This window comes from Pseudorca crassidens, chromosome 14 (assembly GCF_039906515.1).
Source record: "Pseudorca crassidens isolate mPseCra1 chromosome 14, mPseCra1.hap1, whole genome shotgun sequence".
Lineage (NCBI taxonomy): Eukaryota > Metazoa > Chordata > Mammalia > Artiodactyla > Delphinidae > Pseudorca > Pseudorca crassidens.
Window position 1 is genome coordinate 26,078,054 of NC_090309.1, and position 23,575 is coordinate 26,101,628.

Sequence of the window (23,575 nt, forward strand, 5' to 3'; positions counted from 1 at the left end):
TGAGTTTGAGCGGGTTGTCCGTCCTTTGGGCCTGCCATCCTGATGATGCCGCCGCTGGTGCAGCTTTCACGTGTGAAGCATGGATCCAGGCAGCGATGCCGTCCACTTTTATGGCCGTTGGGGTGGTTAGGAGGACGGTGTATGGTCCTTTCCATCGAGGTTCCAACGTCTGGGTTCGATGCCGACGGACGTATACGGAGTCTCCGACTTGGAAAGGATGAGTTTCTCCCAGTGTTCCCGGTTGGTAGGCCTCGGCGAGTTGGGACCATATCTCCTTTTGGACCAGTTGGAGTCCCAATAGCCTAGCATACAAGTCAGTGTTATTTTGACAGTCTGGTTTTATTTCTTCTCCTAAGGTGAGAAGGGGAGGTGGGGCCCCGTATAGCACCTCAAAAGGAGTAAGATGGTACCGGGAAGGTGTATTCCTAACCCGGAACAGGGCTAAAGGAAGGAGCACCGTCCAATCTGTACCGCCAGTCTCCAAGGACAATTTGGTTAGGGTCTCTTTTAGAGTTCTATTCATTCTTTCTACCTGACCTGAACTCTGGGGTCTATATGCACAATGTAATTTCCAATCAGTCCCCAAATATCTGGCCACATCCTGACTTACCTGGGCGACGAAGGCTGGACCATTATCAGACCCTATTACCTTTGGTGCTCCAAATCGAGGAAAAATTTCTTCTAAAATCTTCTTGGCTACTACAGCAGCTGTTTCTTTCTTTGTTGGGAAAGCCTCTATCCATCCTGAAAAAGTGTCTACAAAAACTAAAAGGTATTTATTACCGTACCTTCCAGGACGCACTTCGGTAAAGTCCACCTCCCAGTAAGTTCCTGGGCGGTCCCCCCTGAGTCTCTTTCCAGTTTCAAGTTTCCCTTTGTGAGCATTTACCTGTTGACATGGGACGCATTCCTGCACAATTTGTTCAGCTAATTTTGTCATTCCAGGGGTTTCGTACCCAGCTTTTTGTAACAAGGCTACCATCTTTTTAGTCCCCAAATGTGTCCATCTGTGCATCTGTTGTAACATGGATTCTGCTTGCTGAGGGGACAAAGTTCCTTTTGTTGTGGCCGGGATGATTTCTTCGTCGCGGCCTGGTTTTTCAGGAACTTTATCTGACAGTCCTAGAATGACTTCTCCCGATGCTATTTCTCGGGCCACTTGGTCAGCCATATTATTTCCCCTAATTATTGGGGTATTTCCTTTTTGATGTCCAGGGCAGTGGATGATACTGACTTTAGTAGGAAGCATAAGTGCAGTCAACAAAGCCATGATTTCGTCTTTGTTTTTAATTTCTTTGCCACCTGAAGTTAGTAGCCCTCTCTGTTGGTAAATGGCACCGTGGATATGAGCGGTAGCAAACGCATATCTACTGTCTGTGTAGATGTTTACTTTTTTATTCTCTGCCATCTCTAATGCCCTCGTCAGGGCAATTAATTCAGCTCGTTGGGCTGAGGTCCCTTGTGGTAGCGCCGCTGCCCATATGACTTGTTTTCCGTCTACCACGGCTGCCCCAGTTTGACGCTTACCTTCCTCCAGGAAACTGCTCCCATCCGTGAACCAGGTGAAATCAGCATCAGGGAGGGGCAGGTCCATCAGATCTGGCCTACTGCCGTGTGCTGCGGCCAGTACTTCCTGACAATCATGTATGATGGTGGAGCCTTCCAAGTCAGGATCAGGTAGCAAGGTGGCTGGATTGAGTCCTGTGGCTGGAGCAAACTTGATGCGATCTGAGTTTAGCAACAGGGTTTGGTAATGGGTCATCCTGGCATTAGTTAGCCACCTATCCGGTGGTTGACGGACTACATTTTCCAGGGCATGAGGAGCTGTTATCGTTAGATTTTGTCCTAAAGTTAGTTTGTTAGCATCTTTGACTAGAACAGCCACTGCAGCGATTATCTTTAAACAGGTGGGCCATCCTGATGCCACAGGGTCCAATTTTTTTGACAAATAAGCAACTGGGCGATTCCAGGGACCCAATTTCTGAGTCAATACTCCTTTTGCAATGCCCTTATTTTCGGCCACATATAAATGAAAAGGTTTGGTTACATCTGGCAGTCCTAGGGCTGGAGCTGAAAGTAAAGCTCGTTTGATTTGGTCAAAAGCCCATTGTTCCTTATCGCCCCAAACGAAAGGAGTGCTGTTTTTGGTTAGGGGGTACAATGGGGCTGCCAGCTCAGCAAACCCTGGAATCCATAGCCTACAGAATCCGGCCGTCCCCAAAAATTCTCTAACCTGCCTGGCGTTTTTGGGAGCCGGAATTTGGGCCACCGTATCCTTTCTGCTCTCCGTGAGCCATCTTTGCCCCCCTTTTAATAGATACCCCAGGTAACTGACCTGTTGTTGGCATATTTGTGCTTTCTTGGCTGAGGCTCTATATCCCAGGGTTCCAAGTTCCGTTAACAGTTTTTCAGTACCCTTGATACAATCTTCTTGGGTCTCAGCAGCTAATAAAATATCATCAACGTATTGGAGTAATGTTACCTGGGGATTTGATTCTCTATATAATGCCAAATCCTGATGGAGGGCTTCATCAAAGATGGTCGGGGAGTTCTTAAATCCCTGAGGTAGCCGTGTCCATGTCAGCTGACCAGACATTCCCGATGTTGGATCTTTCCATTCGAAGGCAAAGTAGGGTTGGCTCAGGGGAGAGAGTCTTAAACAAAAAAAAGCATCTTTAAGGTTCAAAACAGTATACCACGTATGTTGAGGTGGAAGAGTGCTCAGGAGGTTGTAAGGGTTTGGAACTGTGGGGTGGAGGTCTGCCACCCGTTTGTTTACCTCTCGTAGATCCTGCACCGGCCGATAATCATTTGTTCCTGGTTTCTTTACCGGCAGGAGAGGGGTGTTCCATGCTGATTGACATCTTATTAAGATGCCCAAGTCTAGTAGCCTCTGTATATGGGGACGGATACCGTCTTTGGCTTCTCTACTCATGGGGTATTGACGGACCGTTATTGGGGTGGCAGTTGCCTTGAGTTCCAATAGCACCGGGGGCCGATTTTTGGCCATCCCCATTCCGGCAGTTTCTGCCCAGGCTTGAGGGAACCGAGTTACCCAATCTGTAACATTAACTCGTGAGGATGAAGGCTGCTCGTATAATTTATATTCATCTTCTAATTTCATAGTCAATATTTGAAGTAACCTTCCTTTATTATCAGTTATGGTGGGACCTTCTGGCTGAAAGTGGATTTGAGCCCCTACTTTGGAGAGTAAATCTCTTCCCAGCAAAGGATAGGGGCATTCCGGAATAATCAAAAATGAATGGGTTACTCGTCCAATCCCAAGATCTACTGTCCTTCGTGTGGTCCATGAATATTGTTTATTCCCAGTGGCTCCTTGTACCCATGACCTTTTAGCTGAGATAGGACCTTTTGAGTGGAGAAGGACGGAGTGCTGGGCTCCGGTATCTACCAAAAATTGAACAGGTTCCCCCTCCACTTTAAGAGTTACCCGGGGCTCGGGGAGAGGGTTCGAGCCCTGACTTTCCTAGTCTTCTTCTTCCAAGGTTAAGATTTTGTTTCTGGTTGGCCTTCCTCCATTCTTTTTCTTAGGGCATTCTCTCGCCCAATGTCCTTTTTCTTTACAGTAGGCACATTGGTCCTTGTCTAATGGTCGCCTTCTGTTTGCCGTTCGCCCTTCCTGCCCATTTCTATCCCCTATATTTCTTCCTCCAACCACAGTGGCCAGTATCTTACTTAAATTCCTCTCTTGTCTCTTATCTCGTCTTCTTTCACGGGCTGCCTGCTCTTTCTGCTTTCTTTCTTCCTTCTCTTCCTCTGTTTCTCTTTTGTTATATACTTTATCTGCCTCTTTTACTAACTCCTGAAGCGAAAATCCCTGCAAGCCATCTAGCCTCTGTAATTTCTTCCTAATATCAGGGGCCGCTTGATCAATGAAAGCCATTGCTACAGTAGCCCTATGTTCCTCCGAAGTTGGATCATAAGGGGTAAAGCGTCTAAAGGCTTCCATTAAACGTTCCAGGAACACAGTTGGCGATTCCTGGGGCCCCTGAGTTACTTCCCTTACCTTAGCCAAATTAGTGGGCCGTCTGGCCGCTCCATGGAGACCCACCACCAGAGCCTGACGATACATTTTCAGGCGCTCCCTACCTTCCGGGGCATTGAAATCCCAGTTTGGCCTGACGAGTGGGAAACCAACATCAATCTCGTTAGCCAGCTGGGTAGGTTGCCCATTGGCGCCTAATACATTTTTTCTGGCTTCTAAAAGAACCCGTTGCCTCTCCTCAGTCGTTAGGAGAGTCTGAAGCAGCTGCTGACAATCATCCCATGTGGGCTGGTGGGAGAAAACAAGAGATTCTATTAAAGCGGTAAGGGCCTGTGGATTTTCGGAAAAAGTTGGGTTATGCATTTTCCAATTATAAAGATCTGCAGAGGAAAAGGGCCAATATTGGAGAGGTCTATTCCCTTGGCCGTCGGGGGGGCCATACTCTCTAAGAGGTAGGGCAGTGGAGTCCGGGGAGATAGCCCTCCGGCTCCTAGTGCCCGCTGAGGGACCCCTTTCTTCTTCCATCATGGATGGTTCCCTTTGTGCCGAGGGCAGTGGAGCTGGGGGTCCTCTAGGTGGTAGGGGATTTGGGGCTGGAGGATAAGGGGGTGGGGAATCCAAAAGAAGCAAATCGGACTGCGGGTCAGGATAAATCGCCTTCGGTGGATCCGGGGCGTCAGGTAGCTTTTCCGTGTTGGGGTTTTTCTTTAAGGCTAATATCTCCGACGCTGCTGATGTGTGCGCGGACGTACCTGTTGAGGAAACAAAGGGCCGGACCCACGGAGGTGGGGAGAGAATTAAATCTTCCCAGACCAAGACATATGGTACTTGGTCTGGGTGTCCGTGGGGATCTATATTAAATATTTTAGACTTCAGCAGCTTAATCTTGTCTAATAAAAAGGATCCTTCGGGGGGCCATCCTATCTGAAATGTTGGCCATTCAGAGGCACACAAAGTCTGCCACTTTCCTTTCTTCACCTCTACCGAAAAATTATGGGCTCTGGCCCAAACTTCGGTCCAATGGCTTAGGGTAAGGGAAAGAGGAGTCGTCACAGTTTGTCCCATTGTCGTCCGTCAGAGAAGAAGAATAGACCACAATACAGAAACAGTTAAAACTCCATGAAACACATATACGCATGGGCCACCGCGAGCTCGCTTCAAAACCGAAACTTCTTCAGATGGCAGTTATCACCAAGGGAACTGCCGAAACCGAGTGAAGGGGAGACAGAGTTTGCCTCTCCTTCCAGATGAGCCACCAGGGCGTCCCCTAGGGCTCATGGACGCCGGCTATTAGCACGTCTGCCTAGCCAGAGGTCCGATACAGATTCCATAATAAGCCGATTCTTACGGCTTTCCTACGATAATGGCCCACAAAGAACAAGGGACAAACAGACAATCAAGCTCGAGCTTACCTGGTACCTCCAACTCCCGATGTTCTTGTGGTCCGGGGCGAGTGGAATCCCGGACGAGCCCCCAAATGTTAGACCTGCGCGGTCTCCTAGGAGTTTCGACTCGCCCAGGAAACAACAAGAGTCGGAAGTCGATGCAAAACGCAAGAGGTTTATTGAAGGCCGGTGCACCGGGGTTCCTTGGTCTTCATGCAGGAGGTCGAAGAAGAAACCCTTTTGGGCGCGAATATGTCAGTTTTATAGGTTCCCACTTCCCCGTATGTAAATTATAGATTTGGTTGTGTTCTCCTGCTGATTGGTCCCGGCTTAGGCTCGGACCAGAGAGGGAACTTGTCCCCAGCTGCCTGATGGGTCTTTGACAGACACCTTTTTTACATTTTGTTATCTCCCTCCTTCTCGGAAGGGGGCCGGACATCCTGGAAATTCACCCATTGTCTAAGAAGCCCCTATTGTCTGGAGAGTTCTTAATCATTAGCTGGAACAATGTCCCTCGAGTCCCACAATCGAATCGAGTCCATTGCCTCGTAGCACCAAATTGAAGTTTGTCGGTTCCTTGCTTCAATTGCCAAGTGCTGGGATAACCAGTGCCGCTTCAGGGAATTTTGAAAGGAAGATCCTCAGGACAAATGGTCCTGGCAGCTGCTAGGGCCTTGCCTCAATATTCCCTGACCGGGGCTGGCTAGACAGGAGCAAGGCTCCTGGTTGGCTCGCTAAATTTGTTGCCGAGTCCAAGCTCACTCTGCTCTCCGCACGACAGGCCAATGAATCGAAGACGAGGTGTTGAGGTAAGGAATACGACTTTATTCGGAAAGCCGGCAGACCGGGAAGATGGCAGACTAGTGTCTCCGATAAACCATCTTATCTGGGTCTGGATGCCAGTTTCTTTTATAGAATCAGAGAGGGAGAGGCGGTGAGGAAGTAAAGTAAAAGGGCCATTAGTCTTGCAAAACATCTCCTGGAATGACCAGCCTCAGTGAGGTGATGTGTTAGTTTCTTTTTTCTTGCAGCCATTCACAGGTGGGCACGGTTTCCTGAGGGAGGTCATTATGCATGATTATAATAACAAAAGCAACGAAAATCAAAGGTTAAAGTCAAAGAAACAGATCCAATGTGGAGTCCGATTTAGCTCTTCCCTGTCACACACTTAAAAAATGAGATGAAGTGGGATTCCCTCCTTTTTAAAAATGTTTCTAGAGCTACTAAAAAACTTGCATTTACACAATAGTTGGTAAAAATATTCCTCTGGATTGTACAAGAAGGGAGACAGGGACCACTGATAGGACCGGGTGTTTGATATTAATCAGACTTGGCTTCTTTCTTTCCTGCTTCATCAGAGGCTGGCCTCTCCTCATTTTTATTTTCTCCGTTTTCTGCAGGTAAGTCTTCTTTAGTCTCTTGGTGAGCCACTTCAGCCTGTTTTCCCTTTGCTCCCTTTTCCCCTTTGTTTGCACATTTTTGCCTGAAGATTTATCCTTTCCTTCCACCTTTTTGGCTTCATTTCCACTTTTGCAGAAGCTGTTTTAGCCAACAGCATCGCTGGTCTCCTCTTGGGCTCCTCCTTCTCCGCCACTCGGCAGAGCTGACCTTCCTCTTGGACACCATGGCAGCGGAGCGGGCGCGTGCTGGGTGCCTGCGGGCCACAGCATGCCGCGAATCTTCACGAAGCTGGGTTGCCTGGCAGTGATGCCAAAATCTTGGCTTTCTGTGCACCAATGCCGAAAAGAAATACGGAGACGGAGTTTTGAAGGAGAAAAAAGTAGCTTTATTCTTTGCTAGGCAAAAGGGGGAACACAGCAGGCTAGAGTCTCAAGAACTGTGCCCCGGCCCCGCCACTGGGAAAGGTTTTTATAGCTTGGGGCTCGTGGTCTGGGGTAGGTGATAAGGCTCAAAGTAATTAAGGTCTTGCATTTCTTTTCTTCTGCAAATTTATGGCCAAAGCTGGCATCAGGCAGCTGAGCAACCGGATCTGGTGTCCCTGAAGTTATCAGCTGTGACCTTCTTTCGGAAATGAAGAGTGCTGCAAGGGTGTGTAGGAGAAGAAATGCCAGGTGCAAAGGGTAATTCATATGGGGGTCAGAGAGTAATTGGCTTTGCTAAGGACAAGTCTAGCTACACGTGTTTATGAGTAGTAACAGCTAAAGAATAACCAAGATTGCTTAACATTTTCAGGCCTGGTTATGCTGTTTCCCCAACCTGTTCATTGTTTACTTATTTTCCTTGTTTATCCTAAAAGAAAAGTCTCATTTCTATTTTTACTGCAACAAATACCCCACTGCTAGTTCATTCCCTCCACATCAATGAAGGAAGGGAAATGGGCCTTGCATTCTTGTCTGGCTGAGGATAAACTTCAGTTTTGCTCCATTTGATAAGCACCAGCTATCCAGCCCAGGGGCCCATCTATCTCCTACTTCAGCCGCTGCCACTTCTGCCACCCATGTTTTCTTTTTTTTTAATTAAAAAATGCCAAAGTCCATTACGTAAATTTGCATAAGGGCATGAGAATGCCTGAATCCCCATATGATGGATAATACTGAATAGCAGCAAATTTTAATTTTTTTCCTTAAGCTACCTGACGAAGGATGGTTTACTAGTATTGTTTTAATTAACAGCTTAGCACTCAGAAGCGTAGCCACCCTCTGGGGGAGCCCTTTGCTTAACGCAAAGGAATCCTCAGGCTCCTCTCTGGGCTGTCTACCCTCTGCCTGCAGAGGTCGCTGGCCACCGCTCGCCTCTCTCCTGTGGTCCTAATCGGCTTCCCGTGTACAGTGCGCACGCGCTTATTTCGCTCCAGGTGTCCAGCTTTGTGCCTGATCGAAGTCTTCTCGGCCGCGCTCAGCGCGCAGTATTTAACCCGGGCTGGTCTTCGGGGAAGAGTAGCGTGTTCCCCCGACCCAGAGCGCCTCGGGGCCTCAGCGGCTAGAGGGCCTGGGACGGGCCTACAGGGGTCGGGCGGCACGGCGGGCAGCCCATGAGGGCGGGGCGGGCCCCCGCTAGGGCGTGGGCGTCGGTCTTCGGTGGGGCCCGGAGCCGGGCGCGGAGCCCCTGACAGGACAGGTACGGAGGCGGCGACCCTGGAAACTGCCTCCTCCCCCACCGTGTTCGCGAGGCTCCTGGCTGTGCTCTGGGGACACGGCGCTCGCCTAGGGCGCGGCCGGGAGCCGGGTGTGCGGGGCGGAGGTCGGCAGGGGTGGGCCGCGGCGGGGGTGGGCGCCCCCTGCGTCTGGGCTGGTCCGACCCACCTGAGCTCTTCAGCCTGCCGGTGTGGTGTGCTCCCGGGGTCGAGTGATTGCGTCTCCGAATTCCTCCGGAACTGCAAGGGTTCCCCTCCTTTCCTGGGAGCATCCAAGGCACCCCTGAACCCACTCCAAGCTACAGGTTTCCTGTGGGGCACACGGTTAGAAGTTGTGTCAAACAGAAAAACAAGCAAACAAACAAAAAACAAAGCGGACTCAAGGTGGGGGGCCTGGATATGCGTTTGGTGTGTCAGTCTCCAATTCCTGGCGTCCGCCTTAACTGGCAGGCTCACCCTTGAGCAATCATCTTAGCGCATCCCCACAGCTAAATCACACAGGTGACGAACTCCGGTATTTTTAAGAGGCGGTGAAAAAAAGAAAAAAAAAAAAGAGGCGGTGATTTAGAAACTTACCCTTACTTATTACAGTGTGGAGAGCAGCAAGCCCGTCTTGACCACTTACTAATCCAGTATGCTTAATGTACTGAGAGTCAAGGAGCTATGAGGTGGAGATTGAAGTTCTTTAGCTAATGTATGGGCGAAGCCCAAGGCCCGGGGATGTTAGCGATAGTAGTTAAGGATAACTTTTTTTTCAAAGACATTTGGTGCTCCAATATGTTCAGAAACTTCATGGTTAAAGTTTTCTCTACTACAGAATATTTTGGAACTTTCAGTATGCTACTGATATTTTTATCACGAATTTCCTACTGGAACTATAGTATGGAGAGTTCCCCAGATTTGAACGGAAAATACTGTTTTTCTTGGGTGTTACCTCTGTTTAACATATGAAACAGTTTGGGAAATGGAGTTCCAGAATTAGAAACTCAAGGTTTGGAAGGGGCAGTGTAGCTCAGTGCTTTTTGAACTTTAATGCTGCATACACAAAATCTGTTCAAGTACAGATTTTGGTTAGTTCTGTATTTTTAACAAGTTCCCGGGTGATGCTGATGCTGCCAGTCCATGGACCACACCCACTTCGAGTAGCAAAAGGGTTTTCACTGGATTGAAAGAGACCGTGTTCTGTTCCCTGCTCTCCAGAGCAAGCTGTGCTGCCTTGAATGATCACTTCCCCTGTCCAGACCTATAAAATAGGAGACTGGACTAGAAGATCTCTCAGGTTTCCTTCAGACCTAAAATGTTGTGATTCTAGTCCAGTTACCCTTGTGATAATTGAATTACATCTAAAATATCCTTGCCCTGTGGCCAGTTTGGGCTTGAACATTTCTAGTAATGGGGAATTTACTGCATGTAAGGCATCCCATTTCATCGTGGGATAGCTCAATAAGGAAGTTTTTCATATTGCTAAAATACATCTCTATAACTTCCATCCTGTTGGTCCTAGGTTATCTCTTAGAATCAACCAGAAAAAAAAGTATAATCCCTCCTTAAAAGATGACTCTTGGAAATTCCCTGGCAGTCCAGTGGTTAGGACTTGGTGCTTTCACTGCCAGGCCCTGGGTTCAATCCCGGGTCAGGGAACTAAGATCCCACAAGCTGCGTGGCATGGTGGAAGAAAAAAAAAAAAAAAAAAGACTCTTGAAGTGTGAGATGACAGTGTTTCTACCAAGTTTTCCCCAAACTGAATTATCCTTTATTCTTCCATGACATTGTTTCAAATTTCTGTCTCATAAATTTAGTCCTTCTGTGTGGAGTGTAGTGGGGCTGTAGCTGGACTTTGAAGGATGGGTGGGGCTTGCAAAACTAGGGAGAGCATCCTAAGCAGCTGACAGTGGTCCAGAGATGACACTGCGTACGTCAGATCCAGAATTTTTTGATTCAAGTAAGAAATGGTGTGTCAGTGAAAGATTTTGGGCAAAGCAATGTTTTAGAGTGTGTAGTTGTCTTACTGTGGTGTATAATGTGGTTGGAAATGGAGAAGGAGAGAGGCAGGGAGCCAGATATGCTTCACATATCAGTAAAGAGGGCTTAGGTTGATAATAGTAATGCCTTCTATTTATGTATAACATTTTACAGATTACAGAACCTTTCACAGACAACCTTTCCTGTGAGGTAGGCAGAGCAGCTGTTACCCAGTTTTATAGATGAGGCACCAAAGAGAGTAAATGATTTGCCTTAATTCTCAAAGCTGTTACATGGCAGACCAAAGTGATGACAGTGGTAATGAAAGAGAAAGGAAGAATGCAGGAGGCAATACTGAGGAAGAATTGATAAGTTGGGCCTGAATGCACATGAGGTTACAAAGGAAAAGAAGTTGTTAGGGAGAAGTCAAAATAGTTGGGAAAATCATAATACATGATCGACAACTGCCATAGGTTGTACTTGCTCGGATCTATCATTGTTAGTGGCTGTTTGGAGTTATAGGTCGGGAGGGATTGTGGTAGAGGATTCCTAGGTTGTTTAGCCTGTCTATTGGTACTGGGTGGTGTGTGGGCCTTGGGTTAGCTGTCCCATACCAAGGGAATTGAGAACTGGATCCTCAGTGTCCTCTGAGAAGGTAAATGCTGAGCAATTGACTGATTCAAATCTATCTTAGGGTCCTTGCCATCCTGGAGTCTCTGAATTTTGTTTTATATAATTTTTGTTTTGAAGTTCCAGCTAATATTAGTTGTACTTGGCTGATGGACAAATTGGCTATCCAGTCTGACCTCCCCAAGCTCCCACATATCCACTGAGGGTTTCACTGAAGCAGAGACTGGACCCTTGCCACTCTGAAGCCATGCTAAAGCTATTTTCCCAAAAGAGCTGCACTTCCCCTAGAGCCTAGAGGTGTCCCCCCCACCCTGCCTCTCTTCTCTCTCTCTCTCTCTCTCTCTCTCTCTCTCTCATCCTTTTACCCTGGAAGCATATGAAGTTGTGATTTTTTGTCACTACCAAATTCCATAGGACCTGGAGCTGTCCCTGCACTTTTAGTTTCTTAGGCTCCTATCTGGTGAGTAAAGAGCTACATCTCTTGGGGTGTATGTGCGCCTGACTGTTGTACTTCCCCCATGGTGTCTCTGGGAAACCTGTCAGAACCAATTTATATCCCTAGAGCCTGGTGTTGGTATAGGCTTCTATTCAACATTGAGTGTCTTCTGTGTTCAGTGCTTAGGATACTGAGATGAATAAAAATTCTGTGCCCTGGAGGAATTCACGATGGGATAAGGGAGACGATATTGTAAGTAAAATGGGATCTTGTAATAGAAATATTTCCAAAGTGTTGGGCAGAGGAGGGAATGACTAGCTTCACATGGAGACATCAGGGGAATATTCAGGAAAGAGGTGATAAGTAAGTTGAGTCTTGAAGATGAAGAGAGAGACTTGGTGACGTTTGCAACATTTGCAGAGGCATAAGATAGATAGATCCAAGTGGCTGGAATCTAAGAGAACTTTGGGATCAAAGGAGAGGTGATTGATGAGATTAGATTCATAATGAGGCCAGGTTTTTAATGGCCTGTAGTTTTGTTCTAAGGTTCAATTTTGTGGGAGGAAAGCCATTGGAGGTTTTTAGGCAGGGAGGTGATGTGGTTATATTTTGGAAAGCTAATTGTGGAAATAGACTGAAAGGGGAGAATCTGGATCCAGGACATCAGGAGACTCTTGTAGTAACCTGGGCTTGGCTTCAAGCTGAATTAAGTATTAGTGGGGATGGGAAGGAGGGGATATATTGGAGGTTGTTGAGACAGAGTTCACCTGACGTAATGACTAATTAATTGGTTGTTGAGAACAAGAGAGAGGGAGTTGTTGAGGATGACTCAGTTTTCTATTTTGGATTGATGGTGGTACCAGTAGTAAAGGGGGAGTATAGACGAGGAACATTTGCTGGGGGAAGCTTCCGTGTGTTTTGGGTCGTGTTGAATTTGGGCGTCTGTGGCGCTTAGATAGGTGGAAATGTGGGTCTGGAGTTCAGAAGAGAGTGTGTGTCTAGGGGTGGTAGATGTAAGTGGTAGTTGATGCAGTTGGAATGGATGAGCCTAGCCATGCTTATAGAAGACTGAAGATAACAGAGGAGACGACAGGGATTGGTGGGCAAGGTGAGAGAGAATGTTGTCCAGGGAGCTACAGAGGAAAAAGTTGCAGGAAGAGAATCAGCAGCCTCTGTTGCTACAGCGAGGTCAAGTAGGATGAGCTTGGAAAATGTACTTTGAGATTGGGCAGTTAGGAGATTGTGGTCACCAGGGCTCTTTTATTTTTTTAGTGTGAGCAGCTGGATGGGAGCCAGGTGGATTGAAGAGTGGATGCGAAGTGAGGATAGGGAGGATGTACTCACTTTGAGTAGTTTGGGAAGGAAGGAAGGAAGGAAGATGGTGGCAGCTTGTGGAGGAGTAGCAGAGACTAGAGACAGATTTTCCTAGAATAGAAGTCTTGAGCATGGGTTATCCGATGATGTGTAGGAGCCAGTATAGAGAGGTTGCATTTGAAGGCACAAAGGAAATGAAGATTGCAGAGGAGGGTGGAGGGTTGTCTCTGAAAAGGAGATATCATTTCTTTTGAAGAGGAATGACAGAAGAAAGGAAAAGAATGTAGGAAGAAAGAGGCAATGATGGATACACCTAAATTTGCAAAGGAATTCTTATCTAATAGGTTCAATTTCCTTTCTCAGCAAGGTTATCTGCTGAGGGGTGGGGGTCCTGGTGTGGGCTCGGATAGGAACAGGGACTTGATAGTGGTAAGGGAAACTTGAAACTGTCCAGAGAGGAAAGGGAAAGAGAGCAGGGTTGAGATATGCTTCAAGAACATTGAGTACCCTCCGAACTTGAATCCTGCACTGTAGGCCTCTCTTTCCTCTTCTTCATAATAATTATGGCTGACTTTTATTGAGTGCTTCATACCAGACACTCTTCTTAGTGCTTTTCAGGCATTCTCACGTGATTCTGACAACAACTCTGTTAGAAAGGTATTGTTAGTATTTATGTTTTACAGAAGGAGAAATTGAGGCATGGAGTGTTACTTACACTTAGTAGAACTTATGTCTGATGACTCTCTTACCTCTGCAGAAATGGCATTCCTTCCTTGAGGCATCAGAGAAAGGCAGAAATTTCATCCCAACTGCCAGTTTCTGGTCCTTGAGGGGCTGGAGTTTAGGGCTGCTAAGGAGGGCCAGTCTGTGGGTATGGTAGTGGCTTGGGTGAGCAGGGTGGTAGAGTCAGTGTTGCTGCTGTATTTTTACAACTACATACAGAATTCTGAAATCCTTGTGTGATTTCCCAGCAACCTGACTAGAAAGACAAGTGACTGATGATGATTTGTTAGGTACTGCAGGCTGAGACCATGTCAATTGAGATGGTGAATAAGAAAAGAGATCTTGTCTCAGTCAGCCAGAAAAAGAATTTTTGCTGCCAGTTATGGGACTAGGCAGACCTGTGACCTTACATAATAGCATAGATTATTAACACTCACCTTTGTTTTCCCCATTGGTGGGATAGATAGAATTTGTAGGTAAGGTGCACACCTGACTTGAGTGAAAGGGGAGAATGATGAGATGGCATGGGTGGAAGAGAAATGGACTTACCTTTTCCTGCTGCAGCCACTGGAGCATCATTTCTGTGTCCTTCCTCTTGATGTTGCCATGGATACGCCTTTGCGTGGTGACTTGAGATTGATTCCCATTATGATCAGATGATGACGTGGATTTAAAAAGAGAAAGGACAGAATGCTCTGCTTCTGGGGAGTGGCCGGTGAGCTGCCCAAATGGCAGAGCCCAGCACAGCCGAGGTGGCTGTGGCTTTGTTGGCTGCTTTGGCTTTTGCTGAAGTTGTGAAATGGTGCATCTCTCTCTTTAGAGCGCAGGCTCAGGGTTCCCTGTCTGCAGGGTCCTAGTGCCAGGGACTTGCTGGTTGATCATGGGGAGAAAGCAGCAGGAACTTCGAGTAGGCTATTAAGTAGGACTGCTGCTAGCTCTGGGAGGGTTGCAGTTCTTTTTCTTTTCAAAGAACATTTATTTATTTATTTATTTATTTATTTATTTATTTATTTATTGGCTGCTTTGGGTCTTTGTTGCTGCCCGTGGGCTTTCTCTAGTTGCAGCGAGTGGGGGCTCCTGTTCCGTTGTGCGGGCTTCTCATTGCGGTGGCTTCTCTTGCTGAGGAGCACAGGCTCTAGGCGTGCAGGCTTCAGTCATTGTGGCAACGGGCTTAGTTGCTCCACAGCATGTGGGATCTTCCCAGACCAGGGATCAAACCCGTGTCCCCTGAGTTGGCAGGTGGATTCTTAACCACTGCGCCACCAGGGAAGTCCCGGCTTGCAATTCTTGAGTACCAGGCTGCACTCAGGTGCTTGTTGCCTTCCTGCAGAAGTGCCTTCATTGAGGATAAGTGAGGCATATTGTGTAGCTTTCCTTCCTGGCTCTTGGAGGTCTGGGCCCTTTGGAGGTGGGCCTGGTAGTCACTGGGTATTCCTAGGGGAGGAGGATATCCTGGGAGGGGGTAGACCTGTATTCAGTTTGAGAGTGGGCTACAGAAATTTCTGGGGATAATGAAGAGCTGGAGAGGTAAAAAAAAAGTCTATTTAGGGTCTAGGTCCTATCTGTGTGAGATCTGCAAGGCAGATACTGGAGTAGGACCTAGGAATAAAAAGCTCTGTTTATCTTCTTTCGGGGTTCCTGTGCATATCTGGAATCTGGCCTTCCAAGCTTCCAGTACCTGAGCTTCTATTCCCCTCTCCTTTCCTGACTCCTGAGGGACTTATATCCACACATATCCCACTCCTACTAGTGCTTTTAGAGATGTACAACTTCACCCTAGTTATAAGAAAATCTGTATCTTGCTGATTACCTTTATGTTTCATTTTATCTCTTTGCAACCAAATCAAAATACCCCGTGCCTAATGCAGTTCAGTTCAAGTGTGTGGACCCTGCTGTCAGACTGCCTGGATTTCAGACCTCTACAGGTGGGATCAGAGAAAGCAAACAGTTGGGTTAGCCCAGGATCAAGGTTTGGTAAGGTGAGACAAGAGGAGGTCAGGGGCATAAAGGATGCTGGGGTACCAGTAAAAGCAAGGTAGAAATGGTGCAGGCTGGGTGCCAAAGAGGCTTTTCCTCCTTACTGGCTCCTCCTTAATTCCTAATAATCCACTTCTTTTCCTGTCATTTCTGAAATGTTCTCCAAGACCACTGGTAATCTATCAGAAACAGATTTCTTTCCCTCCTCTATTTCCATTTTCCTAGAGTTTTTATTAGTATTTAATATCATTGGGGAGGAAAATGGATTAGAAATCCAGGGAGTATCTGTCTTCTGGCTGAGGTAGCATGTAACTCAGAGTTGTCCTGTGTGACATGGGGTGGGGCCCAATGGTGCTGTTGAAGGATCACCTACCTGTACAGCTAGTCAAATGTGCCCCCCTTCCTACTCACATGTGCCCTGCTGGCTATGAGACTTAGGTGAGTTGTTTGACTTCTGAGACTCAATTCTGTCACCTGTAGAATGGAAATAGTGGAATCCGTGTTGTCTGCATCACAGGTTCGTTTTGGAAGGAGATCGTGAAATACACGTGTTAGTGGTCACAGTTAAATTTGCCTCTGAGAAGGCCCTATGACTTATTTTCTCTCTCTTAACATGTTCAGTTTCCTGTCCCAATTCTATTGTTATCAATCATCACTCTCCCATTATTCCTGCTTGAAAACTCCCAAGTTTATTCATTCCTTTACTTATCCATGCATTCATTCATCCATCCATTTATTCATGCAAGGTTTGAGTTCCTACCGTGTGCAGTTGTCATTGATGTACCCTCTCGGTAATGATGAAGACAATATCTACAATTTGTTGAACACGCATTCTGTGCTCAGCACTGTACTAAATGCTCTACTTCAGTCTTATTTAATCCTCACAACATCCCTGTGAGGTAGGTATTATTTCCCCCTTTTTTCAGTTGAGGTAACCAGGGCTCTGAAAATATCTTACCCAGAGTCATACACATGAGGAAATAAGAGAACCAAAGCTGTACCCAGGTCTGTCCATCTCCACAGCCCATACAGGCCTGCTGCTTCTTTCCCCATGTCTGATCTATCATAGGGCCTTCTCGGGGCTTTTTTGTACTGTCTCTGAATCGGTCCATTTCCTCTTCCCTCTCTTTTTCTCTCATGAGCCTGGCTCAGACCTCCTCACCCCTTGCTCATTACTGCCATAGCCTCCTTGCTGTTTTCCCTGTCTTTATCAAGTTGCTCTTGCCTCCACTCCATTCTGCTCTCTGCCACCTGTCTGATCTTCCTAAAATAGTTTTCATTATGCCAGTCTCCTGCTCAGGAAGAGACTGGCTTCCTGTTGTTATTGGATCCAATTCATCTATCTCTACGTGATGTTAAATTCCCTGACTATCCATATTTACTTTCTAATACATCTCAATATCAGTGTTAATTCATTCAATAAATATTTGACTTCATGAGCTAAGAGTGATGGGATCATAAAGAGGAAAAATTGAGGAGTCTGCTGTAAAAGGCTTATAGTTTGATAGGAGAACTCATCAGAATTCACTGATTCAGCCAAGCTAGTCATCTTTAACTTTCCCCAGTCAAGCAAAATTATTTCTGTGTCTACTCATACTGTACTCACAGATTACAATGTTTGCAGGCTTTTCCTCTCCACATATCTAAACAAAAACCTCATGATTCAAGGGATAATCAAGTATCCCTTTTCTTTTTAGCTTACCTTTTTCCTCTCTGTAATTCCTTATAATATTTATCATCTAGACATTTTATTTTAATACCTATACAGCTTCTGCATTTTTTTACAGAGCACTTTTATGTGCTTTATCTTATTTGAGCAGTAATGTAGATATGGCAGGTGATAGTCCCATTTTATAGAAGAAACAGCATCTAAGAAGTTAGGTGACTATATACACTTGTGTGGCTAGTGAGCTGTGATGTTCTTGGATGTGCGCTCTTTTGAATCTTTGAAGGTAGTGTGGTCCAGAGGAAGAGCACAGCTTTGGAAGCCTAGAAATATGTGTGGTATCAATGAGGAGAGTAAAAAGTGCAGAGGGTTCTGGTTCAGGCTTTGGTTCCAGTTATGGCTCCACTCCTTGTCTTCTGTGTGACTTCAGGGAAGTTGCTCAGTTCTCTAAGCCCTGTTTTCTTGTCAGCATTGTTCCTGGCTTGCCTCTTATGGGGTTATTTTGATGTCCAAATATTATGATAACTAAGTTATTAGCTACCTTTGTTGAGTGCTTACTAAATACCAGGCAATGTCCTAAGTGTTTTACATGGATTATCTCAGCTAATCCTCACAACAGCTCTCAGAGATGTTCTTTGTTCCCAATTGATAGATGAGGAAGTTGAGGCACAGAGATGTTAAGTAACGGGACCAAGTTTACGTAGCTACCAAGTGGTGAAGCCAGGGATTGAATGTAAGCAGACTGAGTCTAGAACCGGTATTCTTAACCATGGTACTATACAATTGTTTTTTAAGGTGTTCTGTAGACTGTAAAGTGTTCTGAACATGCAGAAGTCTAGGCTGCAAGGAGCTGCATGGCCCTGCCCACCTGTGTAATGGTGAATAGGGAAAGGAGGGGGCAACATGGAGATTTTGCAGAGGAGGAGAGAAATGGTTTCCTAGGGGGTCTGGCCAGGATTGGAGATGTGGAAAGATGTTTGGGGGCCATATATCTGGCTGTTGGCTATCATTCTCCTATTAGGCTATCTGGCCTGCCTTAGAAAGAGGGTGGAATAGAGGAAGACCCTGTTCAGCCAGTGAAGCCCAGTGCCGACAAGACAGGTATCCCTCGGCCCAGGGAATCTACATCCACACTGTAGCTGGTAGAGCCATAGATCAGACCCCAGGGCAACCTTGTTAGCTACTTAGGGGCGGGGACTGTTGGTTTCTAGCCCATTAGATGGATAAATGAATGAAGTGGTTACATAGCCCTCTTGAGACCTCTCACTAGAATGTATAATCTTATTAAACGTTTTAAATTATAAAAGTAATATGGTTATTAAAGAAATTTTGTGAAAAATAGAAAACAAACCATCTCATTGTTTCTCTTAAGGAGATGCCTAGGAGGCAAGGCCAAGAGTACAGGGGACAGGTGGCTGAGGTGGACTGGGCACTGCCCCCACTTGTAGGGGGCAAGTGGGACTCTCTGTTTCTGACCACCACCCTTACTATCTGTTTGAACCTGATACTCTTAGGGTTCAGAGCCTGGCCCTTTATAACGACTAGAAGGGAGGAAGAATGACCGTGGCAACCTTTGCCAGTGTTGAGGGAGCTGGGGTACTTGACTTGCTTTGCTCTGTGTGTGTGTGTGTGTGTGTGTGTGTGTGTGTGTGTGTGTGTGTGTGTGTGTGTGAAGTTGCCTCCATTGCTGCCCTTCCTTTGCTGTGTATTGGGCAGGGGGCCTGGCTGCTCCGGCCCAGGGTGAGATTGAAATTCAGACCCTAATCACGTGGGTTTGGACGTGACTCCAGAGTTTAGAAAGGGGAGGGAGGAGGAAGAGCACCAGAAAGGGGGGCGAGAGACCCTAATTTTGGCTGTGTGAATGTGTCACTTGATGCTTGTGGGTCTGCTGAGGCCTCACATCCTGGGGGTGGGAAGGGCGGCAGTGACGGTGAGGGGGTGCAGATTAGGAGGATCAGCAGGGCTGTGCTCCCAGCCGTAGGACAGTGTACTTAGAGGTGAGTGTTGAGGGTCTTTGGCGTGGGCCTAGTCCCTTATACTCTGTCCCTCTTGACTGGCCCATGTGAAGCAAGGGGGCACTAGGACCCAGAGGCTAGCTCGATTCCTGACAAGTCTAGAGCAGCACTAGCGCAGAGTGAGACTCATCAGCTGGCAAGCAGGATTCGGTGTCTCTGGGTTCAGGAATCCTCCAGCAGCAGAGGGGACTTGCTCCTCAGCCCCCATCTCTGTCCCTACCCCTACCCCAGTAGGCCACCCAGGGAGGTCCATGGACTAGGGAGGGCCAGGCTGGCTGGCTTCTGTGTTTGTCCATGAGGGCCTGGAGCCCTGACCCTCCTGCCTAGGTTTCTGCCTTTTCTTTCTGTCTTTGGCCAGCTGGGGGAGGGGGTAGAGGCCGGGTGAGCAACATGGCCCAGAGCAAGAGGCACGTGTACAGTCGGGTAAGTGGTCCTGATCTGGGATGGCCACGGGAGGGCTTCTGGAGAAGGCCTTGGGTGGCTGTGGACATTGCTGTGGGGGGTGGGGAGACAGGCGGTAGCTAGGCTGGGGCCACTCGCGGCCCTGACCGTGTGGGACTGCACAGGCTTCCCTTCCCAGAGTTGGGCCCTCTCTGGGTACTGGTGAGGCCTGACCTTTGACTCCAAGTGGACCTCAGGCCAGAGGTTCCTGAGGGGGCCAGACTATCTTGGGGATTACAAATGGGGTTGGTGGGTTGGAATGGTCTTTCAGTGAAGTCTTTCTTTAGAGCTGCTCTGTTGTTTGTCACTCGCTTTCTTGCTCTTCTGACTGAGATTGAATCTGTAGCCACTCTTGTGTCCACCTGATTCTGAGAGGCTTATTAGGGTTAGGAGGTTGGAGAGCGTCTCTGAGTTTGGGGCCAGCCCTGATGTTACTGTCAGTTCCTTTTATTGTCAGGTCCGTGAGAGCCACTCGGCTGTCCCAGGTATGATTTGGCCTCTCGGAGCCCCAGGGAACGGTATCCTCACCTTCTTGGATGAGCTCTTTGGGGAAGAGAGTTAGGGAGTCACTGGCTCTGGCAGAGCTCTCTTATGAAGCCAAGAGGGGGCATCAGAAGGGGGCCCTGTGGAGTCTTCAAGGCCATGCTGTCACTTCTTCATGCTTCCTTCTCTGTTTGTTGCAAGGCCCCTGGTTCATAGAGCTGCTATTGCTAAAAATGGCTTAGGTGTGATTTTCTTCTAAGCCGTGGGCCTATTTGGAACCTCATTTCATGTTGTCCTGTCATCATGGGTATGTCAGAAGATGAGAGCTTCCCAAGGACAATGTTTAGTCTATTCCCTTGCCTTGTCTATTATCACCATGGATAGGGTGATAAGCCATCCATTTGAACCACTGGGCAGAGTCTGGGGGACAGATGCAGGACAGATCTGAGGTACCCGATTTACCTGGCCTTTCTTTTTCTTTTTATAGTGACATCGCATGAGTGAAGGATCTCCAGAACTTGTGGGTAGAGAGTTGATAGAACAGGACTCAGGCCAGGAAGAAGGGAGTAAATTGTTGGACGGGCTTGGTGAGGCATCTAGGAGTGTGCTGGTGGGGGTGGGGAAGTCAGGTCAGGAAGGAGTGGTAGTGACTTAAGGGCTGGAAGGAGGCACAGTTGTGTGCCCTCAGGGAGGACAGGCAGCAGTAGGGAGGGAACAGGGTTAGTGGGGTCGCTCACTGACTCACCTGCCTTCCCAGCTCAGGCTTTTGAGTCAGGCCCTGGGTTGTGGGGAGCCTGGTCTAAACTGAGTTATTTGTTTGAGCTTCATTCCCCTCCTAGGGGGCAGTGCGCCTTGAGAAAGCAGCCATGTGGGGTGACATTCACAGATCTAGCAATGAATTCTGATTTATTAAATTTAAATATAATCTCTTACAAATTCTGGCAGATTCCAGAGGCGTTTTGAGAAGTTTTAGAACACAGCACTGACATATTTTCAAAAGGGAATTTGGTGGTGGTGGTGGGGACACTTTACCTTGAGAATGGGGTTCAGGGAAGTGACTTTTGATCCCTTTTCAGGCCAGGATCCTGATTGGGGCCTTTCTTATATATTAGGATGACACCGTTGACCTGAGGCTTTTAACTGTGTATGTTTGCATGTGTCTTTCAGACTCCCAGCGGCAGCAGAATGAGTGCGGAGGCAAGTGCCCGGCCTCTGCGAGTGGGCTCCCGCGTGGAGGTGATTGGAAAAGGCTACCGTGGCACTGTGGCCTATGTTGGAGCCACACTATTTGCCACTGGCAAATGGGTAGGTGTGATCCTGGATGAAGCAAAAGGCAAGAATGATGGAACTGTCCAAGGCAGGAAGTACTTCACTTGTGACGAAGGGCATGGCATCTTTGTGCGCCAATCCCAGGTACTCACCTCCTGTGTGTGTGTGTGTGTGTGTGTGTACGTGTACATGCTCTGTTGCATGTGCGGCTGGTGTGTTGGTGCTCCCTTTTCCTGGGCATGAGCATAAGTCTCTGGTTGGTAGAGTGGGAGGTAATGGGGGAGGGAAGATTAAGAGCTATCCTTAAGGAAGCTGCCCTGTACCCCAGGTTTGCTTAAGGCCTGGGGAAGGGCCCATATTACATCCAGCCTTGATCTAGCTATATAGAGTCTATTCTGTGTCCTCAGATCCAGGTATTTGAAGATGGAGCAGATACTACTTCCCCAGAGACACCTGATTCTTCTGCCTCAAAGGTCCTCAGAAGAGGTAACAGCCACCCACTTAAGTTGCCTCCTCACATCCAGGAGTCCCCAGGACTTCTCCCCAGAACACGGGGCCACAGTGGATCCTGAGAGTTTCCATCACCACCATATTCCCTTGTTATATCTTGCCTAACCTGCCATGACGTTATCTGCCTCTACCCCTCTACACAAATACACACTTTGTTTCTGTTTGCATTCTACAGAGGGAACTGACTCAAATGCAAAGACCAGCAAACTGGTAAGTGGTTACGGGTGGGGGTGGGAGTAGTAGAGGGAAAGGAGAAAGAGAGGAGGGAGACTCAATACCAGGCAGGTAGAAGCAATAGATGAGTAAATTGAGTTAGCCTCCAGTCTCCATCCTCTCTGAGAAGGAAGCTTTCTGGGTATGAGTTGCTGCTTTAGGTGTAAGGGTGGTATCAGGGAAAAAGCTATTAAGACCCAGAAGTTCTGGATCAATTGGAACAGAGGCTGGGGGTGAAAGGGAGGACAGGTCTGACCCCAGTAGTGTTGTTGCCAACTTCCTACCTTTTGGTATCCAAGGCTGCCAGCATCTGATGGGTGTAGGGTAGGGGTAAGGTAAGAACTGGAGAAAGAAGGTGCTTTCTTTTTCACAAGTGAATGGAGAGGAGGTGGACCCTCTGCCACCTGTTTCAGGCTGTATGCAGAGGGCCTGCTGGAGCCTCCCTCCGCTGCTCTGTGCAGGATGTGTGAGGTGGGGCTCCAGACTCTCCAGCTCCTCTGGGTCAGGGTGTGGACCTCCTGGAAGCTGATCCTTAAGGGAGCCCTCACCTCACTTACCCTGGATTTGACAGTGACCTGGCTCCCCCCATACCTGGCTATGCCTGAGTTGGTCTTAATACCTACACCCAAGATATCTGGCCAGCTAGCACAGTGTGATGTTTAAGCCTATTCTCTAACTCTGCCCTTTCCTACTCCTCATGCAGCGGGGCCTGAAGCCTAAGAAGGTGGTGTGTTTACTATTTGTGCCTGGGTGGGTGAGGGCCATGAGCCCCCTCCCCAGCTGTCCTGCATGTCCTTGGGCTGCATGCATGTGTGTGTGACCTTGGGGCTGGGATGGCCAGAGGAAATGGCAGCCTTGGCTTTCAGAGTTCCTTTGAGGGGTGCAAGGACATCAGGCTCAGGTAGTACTCATTAGGGATGATCCTCACCCCTTCCCACATTCCTGCCCATCGCCTAAGGACGTCTAGTCAGAGACTCCAAGCATTTGACTGTAAACAGTAGCAGCATGGAATAGAGCATTTACTGGGTTACAGTGGATTCTCACTTAGCCTCAGCTTGGGGGCAGTGGGAGGAGAGACTGGGGGTCTGGAGGTGAGGAAAGTACCAAGTGAGGTGGTTAGGTAAGAAGGTGGGAGGTCAGGGAACAGAGCACAGGAAGAACAGTCCTGAGTTGAAAAGCCTGTGTTCTTGTCTCTGGGTGGGTGCTGCCATGAATGCCCACCCTCACTGTGCTCTGTCAGTCTTTCACTGCCTCTTCCTTCCTCTGGTGGTGTGCCTGAGGCCCACCTCCCACAACTCCCACACCCCTGAAACTCCTCTAGTCTTAAGTTGCTGCCATGACCACTTCCTCACACCAGCCCAATGCCTTGGGGCTATGCCCAAGCTGTCTCCGACCTGCATGTGCCTGTCAGACCTGTATGTGCTGTGCTGTATGTATGATTCTGTGATTTC

At 47.8% G+C, this 23,575-nt stretch overlaps 2 protein-coding genes and 1 long non-coding RNA gene across 13 annotated transcripts in view; 1 reads left to right on the plus strand and 2 right to left on the minus strand.

Moving 5' to 3' along the window:
* Positions 1-296: 296 nt before the first annotated feature.
* LOC137206063 (uncharacterized) lies at positions 297-5,071 on the minus strand. The gene is given in 2 exon segments (XM_067704624.1): positions 297-688; positions 691-5,071. Coding segments are annotated over 2 exon segments (4,434 nt in total). The 3' UTR covers positions 297-635.
* Positions 5,072-6,700: 1,629 nt separating this feature from the next.
* On the minus strand, positions 6,701-14,351 carry LOC137206067 (uncharacterized). The gene is made up of 3 exons (XR_010934418.1): positions 14,100-14,351; positions 8,655-8,795; positions 6,701-7,432 (listed from the first exon to the last, which is right to left on the minus strand). It is a non-coding gene; the product is annotated as an uncharacterized lncRNA (long non-coding RNA).
* Positions 8,241-23,575, plus strand: part of DCTN1 (dynactin subunit 1) — a 30,332-nt gene continuing 14,997 nt past the window's right edge. For 5 of the 11 annotated variants that reach the window (XM_067704626.1, XM_067704627.1, XM_067704630.1 and 2 more), the window contains exons 1-5: positions 19,331-19,631; positions 21,300-21,545; positions 21,809-21,887; positions 22,087-22,121; positions 22,828-22,848. In XM_067704626.1, coding sequence (XP_067560727.1) covers positions 19,599-19,631; positions 21,300-21,545; positions 21,809-21,887; positions 22,087-22,121; positions 22,828-22,848 — 414 coding nt within the window. In that variant the 5' untranslated portion in view covers positions 19,331-19,598. Of the gene's footprint in view, positions 8,470-19,330; positions 19,632-21,299; positions 21,546-21,808; positions 21,888-22,086; positions 22,122-22,827; positions 22,849-23,575 lie in introns of those variants that run through there. The other 6 variants (XM_067704629.1, XM_067704631.1, XM_067704635.1 and 3 more) reach the window with 2 other exon arrangements.